The 7,036-nt window shown below is 41.0% G+C and overlaps 1 protein-coding gene across 1 annotated transcript; it reads right to left on the bottom strand.

The window, feature by feature from the left end:
- Positions 1-666: 666 nt before the first annotated feature.
- Positions 667-4,538, bottom strand: LOC127217447 (retina and anterior neural fold homeobox protein 2). The gene is made up of 3 exons (XM_051178450.1): positions 4,153-4,538; positions 1,936-1,981; positions 667-858 (listed from the first exon to the last, which is right to left on the bottom strand). Exons 1-3 carry the CDS (start codon positions 4,536-4,538, stop codon positions 667-669), a joined length of 624 nt encoding a protein of 207 aa, XP_051034407.1.
- Between the last annotated feature and the right edge of the window lie 2,498 nt (positions 4,539-7,036).

Below are 7,036 nucleotides of genomic sequence, written 5' to 3' on the forward strand. Positions count from 1 at the left end.
CAAGAAATTATTATATAATTGTTATCCTAAAATATTAACCATACACTAATTCTGCTTCTGTAATCTTGCTTAACCACTGCTTACTCAGAAAACACACAAAAAAGAAAACATAAAACCATCCTAATGCCTTACATAGCAGGAACACCCCCAGAGTTATGATAGTTGTGGTTTGTGTCTTTAAACACTCCAGCCCCTGTCTCCCCACTTTGCAGCAGCTCTCAGACAGGCAAAGGTGGCTGTTGTTGCAAGGTTTCTACAAGTAAATTATTTTTTTTTTTAAAAAAATAAGTCATCTTCTTTTAATATTTATTTTTTATTTTTTATTTTATGTACATTGGTGTTTTGCTCCCATGTATGTCAGATCTCCTGGAACTGGTGTTACAGTTATGAGCTGCCATGTGGGTGCTGGGAATTGAACCTGAGTCTTCTGGAAGAACAGCCAGTGCTCTTAACCGCATATAATAGGTGTGTGATCACCATATCCCCTTATTCTGCTGTAGCAGAGAGGTCATTTTTTTGTTCAAGCATTGGGCTTCTCTTCTGGCCTCAATTTAGCAGGAAGTTGAACGAAAAGTTATTCCATTCTATGGAAACAAGATGAAAAATGCAACTAGTGTTTTGAAAAATCTACTCTTTATTGCTATTGGATGTAACAAGACAATGTTTTCATGGCCAGCAGGATTGGCCAAGATGTTGCTGGCACAAGATGAACCCTATTGGTTCCTCGGGAGCAGAAGCACTCTTAGGATGTTCATCCATCTTGAGGGGAAAGTTGTTTACGGTGCCAGATGCGTCACGGCTGAGTAGTAACTCCGTCTGTATTTTCCTATATTTAGCTCTCTTGTTTTTAAACCAAGCCTGAAATCAGATCAAGATAGGAGCTGGTTTATCATACTGAGTAGCTAATATTATGATGGAAAAACATATGCAACTTCATATGGGACTGACATTCTCCTCTTCACAGAAGAATAGAGTTTGCAAGTCCTCACCAACTTCTCAAGGCTGGAAGTGGTACCCATGGCACAGGAAATCCTGGTTTCCATTCCACCACCACTCTAACCCATCAATCAAAGTGACTCAGCTCACAAAGCACCAGACTCTTCTGCAGAAGCCTTTGGAAAATGAGCTGCATTACAACCTCTGGACACTATCAGGGCCGTATTTTTGACAGACATTCAAAGTTGTCCGTCCTTGTCATCTCCATAATTAAAGTAAATGGGGAAATATCTTGGAGTTGACACAGGATACCAACGGGTCAATTAAATTCAGGGCCATCTTACTAAAACCTTACAAAAGAAAGCCACAAGGGCTTTTCAACTCTTATCCCACATCTTTTCCACCTTAATTAAACATTATTTTCCCACTGTGTATAAAACAAGCCATCCCCTGCTCCATATTTATTCATGCATTCTTTTAGCTATGTGCATGCATTTAGTATTTAGTAACAATTGAAATTCTTACTAATGCTACTTTCTGCCATTCCTGCCATCACATAAATATTTTCATGGCAATCCTGAGTTCCAACTTGACCCCAGACAGAAGTACTATGCAGAAGATATTTTTGTCACACGTAGTTCAGTATTAATTAGGGGACATGCAGGTTTGTATGACATGCATGCATCATAGTTATACCTACATATGCTATATTTAAACACACATAAACCCAATTCCTTTCACACAAAGAATGGGAAACCCAGTTTCCTTGTCACCCCCCCCCCTGAAAACATATTCCATTACTTACAGAAATGTGGAAGAAACATTAGCAGGGGTTCACTTTTTCAAACTCTTTCTACTTCCAAATAACAAATCAGTCCAACTCTTGTTTGCCTGCATAAAGCAGGCATAAAAGACCCAGAAGCTCCAGGTGTGGAAGACAAGGCCACACTTCTCCTGAAGCTGGTCTAAAATGTAGTACCCCGCTGAGCTTCTACTTACCTTAACCTTGCGTTCCTCCACATGAATGAGCTCTGCAAGTGCTTTTCTGTGGAGAGAAAAGGAAAGAGGTCGGCCATTGCCACTTGGAGGGGGATGTAAGGAAAGTGAACATACATGATTTCTCCACATTCTTATCTTGCTGTCCCTGTTCCCATTTCAGCAAAGAGTCACTTCATCATTTTTCAAAGATAGGACTCTTCTTTAGAAGTGACTTCATCTTGTCAAAACACCAAACATAGTTTTTAATACTCCTTAGCATAGCCAAGGGAGATTGTTCAGTGGGTAAAGGAATATGATGACATTCCTGAAGACCTGATTTCAATCCCTGGGCCCCACATGATGGAAGGAAAGTACAGGCTTTCCCAAATTTTCCTCTGACAGTCACATGTGTAGGTATGGTGCCATGCTCACACACATACTTATATAAATTCTAATAAGAAACTGTAGATTAGAAATATACTGATAATTGACTTTACCATATGTATTTGTTTATAACAGTATTCATTTTTTTCATGTGTAGCTGCACATACTTTGTGTGGATATTGGGTTTAAATCCAGGAATCCATGCTTGAATGGAAATCTCACTTTGCTCTAAAAATTACACACACACACACACACACACACACACACACACACTTACATAATATTACACACAAACATGCATGCATGCTTTCTCACGTACACACACACACACACACACACACAAAGACACATGGAAAGCACAAGCGTGTCAAAGGGCCAGTCTAGTAGAGGCTGGGTGGTAAATTTGGGAGTCTCTTCTTCCTTTTGACCTTGTTGAGGTTGGGTTTTACTTGTCGTTTTTGAGGCTATGCTGCCTATTAGGTCTATCTGGCTCACCATAATGTGGTGGTTTATCCTGTGTCTGCCTCCCATCTGCCTATAGGACTGATGGGGTTCGGGTGCCCATCAGTACATCTGGCTTTCTAGTTGGGTTGCAAGAACTAACAGATCTCCAGGCTTGGGTTTTAAGCACCTTTATCCCACCAGCCATCTCTTCAGCTCCCACTTTAGTTTTTGAAACGGTATCTGTAGCTGGTTCCAAATTCACTGTGATCCCCAGGGATCTGGCAATTCCTCACCTCCCCAGAAAAAAGGCTACCTGTAGATGATATTTTGCATTTGTTTAAAGCAGTGGATAATATTCTGCATTTTGCTCAGGGCAGTAAACATAGAATTAATAGGCCTTACATTTCAATTTCTTGGTATATACCACAAAAGAGTTAAAACTTGTAGTTAAAGAGGTAATTGTCCACAGAAGCAAAGCACAGTTCATGTGGGCCACAGATTAAACCCACCCAGATATCTCTTCACATGTGGCGATACTAGCAATCAGAATAGCTATGCAAAGCTGCCTTTGTGATATTTAGCTTCCAGAAAGGAAAACTTCTGCCACATGCAGGAGCATCCTGATGAGCATGGAGGACATGCTAAGACACACAGAGTAGTCTGAAAAGGGCAAGTTCTGCATGATTTCCTTTATGTGTGCTAGTTGAAGCAGTCAGACTCGGGATGAAGACACAAAACAATGCAATAGCCTAGAGGGGCCTGGGGGCCAAAGATCCAATTAACACAGAGTTTTGTTTCAGCATCATTAAAACACTCTGGAAAAGCTTCCCAAAACAATTTTGAGAATACTGCATGCTCTGTACTTTAGTCTTTGTTTAGAAAGTGGTTTTTATGTTTCTTTCAAAAGAAAACTGTAAAATGAAATAAACAGCCACCCAAGTGCATTTTGGGGGCTTGCTTCTTTTTCAAAAGGTCATGGAGAGTTTAACCTTTAACGCCAGAGGCCATCTTCTTCATTCCCCCCCCCCCACCATAAATTCAGCTTATGAGTTTGTGGTTTCAGGGCAAGGAGTCCTGGGAAGGAGGCCCAACCCAGGTACAAAACTACAAAGGAGAGTGAGACAAGACTTGAAGTTCACAAGTTCAAGGTCTGTTTGGGCTAGGAGGAGGGCAAAGACACCTTTAGTAATTCTTACTCTGTCTTAAGTTACAAAGTAAACTGGAATCCGTGTGTAACTTGGGGGAAGAGAATCAGCCTAGCATTTCTAGGGCTTTTGAATTCAGTACGCAGGATACAGTATTAAAAACCAGCAACAACAACAAAAAACCGAAGTAGCAGAGGTCAGGGTAGAGTCAAGGAGCCTAAAGTCCTGGACACCAGAGTGGATTAGTTAAAAATCATGTACATACCGTTGGAGTGCATCAGGATACTGGGTTTCTTGGAAAACCCTGTCCAGTTCACGAAGTTGCCGATAGGTGAACTTGTAGTGTTTTGTATGCCTCTTATTGGGGTGCTGCGAAACTGCTCCAGCTGCTTTCCCAGGCTCCTCCAGCTTTCCCTCTCCAATCTCACTGGAGCTGGCTCGTGTTTCCTTCCTTTCATGCTTATAGCAGTGGTAATATTCAGGGTTCCTGTAGTCATTATCGCCCAGCTCATGTAGGACTCGTACACCTCTTCCAAAGTATCTACGGGATGCTGCTGCAGCTGCTCTCCGTTGAGATTCAGTCATTATTTCTTCCTCATAGAAACCCACCCCATAATAGTCGAGGTCGAAGTAGAAGAACGTGCTCTCCATCCCTAGAGCTTCGCAGATAGAGCCCACCGTGGAGCGCCTCCCTGTTCCCCGAGCGAAAATTGTTACATCATGCTGCGCATGTTCCACAATACACGTACACATGCTCCTGGGTGTGGCTAGTTTAGTCGCGGAAGTGGGGGGTATGTGTGGGCGTAAAGAGGTGGGTCCACCCTATAGGAGTAGGCTGTTGCTGTTTGGAGACATGGCAAAAGGTTGCTTGAAGTAAATGCTGCCTTTATGATGTCCTCAAGAAATAGGCACCAAGATGGACCTCAATTGAGGCGTCTCCCTGGGTCTCAGAGAGGCCCCTGACAAGGATTTTAAATTTATTTTGAGGGAGAGAATAGGGTAGGGAATTAAGTCTTTTCTTTGAAAACACTGAATGCAGAATTGGCTTGGTCCACCTAGCAATAGGAGAAGAAATAAATAATTTTCATTGGTAAGATGTAGTACCAAATGAACCCCCATGATCACTGTGAGAAAACCTAAATATGCCAGATTTTTAAAAATATATTAACAATTAAATAAATTAAATAAAATTAAATAATTAAATAATTAAATAAAAATATATTTGTCAGAATTTACATGTATTGTCCTGTCTAGAGATGATCTCAGACAAAAATGCTGACATATCATGGGAGTTGTTCTCTCTTTATGAGAGATCATTGGAACAACTTTCTAGAATACACAGGGGTTAAAACAAATGCATACACTATACATTTTTCTTTTCTTCTTTATAAAAATTATTATTTTTTACAACCTGACCAGTTTCCCCTCTCTCCTCCCCTCCAAGACCCTACCCCCTCCAGGTCTCCCTCCAAATCATCCCCTCCCCTCTGCCCCCTCCTTCTCTGTTTCTTTCCAGAAGAAGGTAGACCTCCCATGGATATCAACCAAACATGGCATGTTAAGTTGCAGTAAGACTAGGCACTTTCCCTCATATTATGGCTGGACAAGGCCACTCAATATGAGAAATAGTTTCCTACATGCTAAAAAAGAGAGACAACCCATGTTCCCACTGTTTGGAGTTCCACAAGAACACCAAGCTACACAAACGTCACATACATGCAGAGGGTCTAGGTCAGTCCCATGCAGGCTCCCTGGTTGTCTCTTCATTCTCTGTGAGCCCCTATGAGCCCAGGTTAGTTGATTATGTGAGTTTTCTTCTTGTGTCCTTGACTCCTCTGGCTCCTACAATCCTTCCTCCCTCTCTTCAGCAGGATTCTCTAAGCTCTGCCTAATGTTTGGCTGTGGGTCTACATCTGTTTCCTTCAGTTGCTTGATAAAGCCTCTCTGATGATCTATGAGTATAGTAGAACATCATTAGGAATCATTTAATTGATTGTTTCAGTCATTTTGTTTCTATCCTAGGTCTCTATCTAGGTGATCCAGGCAGTATCAGTGATGGGCTCCCTCTCATAGCACTGGTCTCAATCTGGACCAGTCATTGGTTGGCCACTCCCAAAGTTTCGCTGTTAAATAAGGATCAGGATAAACAAATAGGCCGAATAGATGTTTATTCAGGGAGAAATAACTTACAACCTGGATTACCAATTTACAACCTGGATTACCTCATTCAGGATGAGTTTTTTTTTTTTCTAGTTCCATATTTTTTGCCTTGAAATTTTCTGATGTCATTGTTTGTAACAGCTGGGTAATACTCTGTTGTGTAAACATAGCACCTCTTCTTTACCTATCCTTCATTTGAGGGGCATCTAGGTTGTTTCCAGGTTCTGGCTATTACAAATAATGCTGCTATGAACAAGTGTCCTTGTGGTACCATTTAGCATCCTTTGGGTATATGCCCTAGACTGGTATAGCTGGGTCCTGAGGTAGATTGGTTGTTAATTTTCTGAGGAATCTCCATATAGATTTCCATAGTGACTGTACGAGTTTGCACTCCCATCTGCAATGGAGGAGTTGCTCTTCATCCTCACCAGCATGAGCTGCTGTTACTTGAGATTTTGATTTTAGCCATTTTGACAGGTGTAAGGTAAAATCCGAGTCATTTTAATTTGCATTTCCATGATGGCTAAGGATGTTGGTTGAACATTTTTTCGAGTGCTTCTCAGCCATTTGAGTTTCTTCTGTTGAGAATTCTCTGTTTAGATCTGTACCCCATTTTTGAAATTGAATTATGTGGTTTGTTGATGTCTAGTTTCTTGATTTCTTTTTTTTATTTATTTATTTTTATTTAATTTTATATAACAAAGCCCAATTAAATGAAAACAAACATTTATACACAATATTTGGGAATTTGGGCGTCGTTCTTTCCAAACTACTTCCTGCTGGTAAGGGGCGCTGTCTTGGAGGATTCGAAGAAGATTCAGATATCCTAGCTGTAGTCTGCAGGGCTGTTTTGTCCAGCTGTTTGGAATGTAGGATCAGCTTGTACTCTGTTTCAGGCGGTCTGGCGTGATCAAACCACATTAGTCTGGAAGGAATCCACATGTTTTCATTTTCTGTGGAAACAAAAATAGAAATACTTTTCCCCAGTA

Source organism: Phodopus roborovskii, unplaced genomic scaffold (genome assembly GCF_943737965.1).
Source record: "Phodopus roborovskii unplaced genomic scaffold, PHOROB, whole genome shotgun sequence".
Taxonomy (NCBI): Eukaryota; Metazoa; Chordata; class Mammalia; order Rodentia; family Cricetidae; genus Phodopus; species Phodopus roborovskii.

What these genes read in the sequence shown, in the direction of transcription:
- LOC127217447 (XM_051178450.1), bottom strand. Translation starts at nt 4,538, where the DNA reads ATGGAGAGCACGTTCTTCTACTTCGACCTCGACTATTATGGGGTGGGT. An exon ending in TATCCTGATGCACTCCAACG is followed by an intron (nt 1,982 to 4,152) that starts GTATGTACATGA and finishes TTCTCTCCACAG; the next exon opens with AAAAGCACTTGCAGAGCTCA. An exon ending in TGGAGGAACGCAAGGTTAAG is followed by an intron (nt 859 to 1,935) that starts GTAAGTAGAAGC and finishes ATCTGATTTCAG; the next exon opens with GCTTGGTTTAAAAACAAGAG.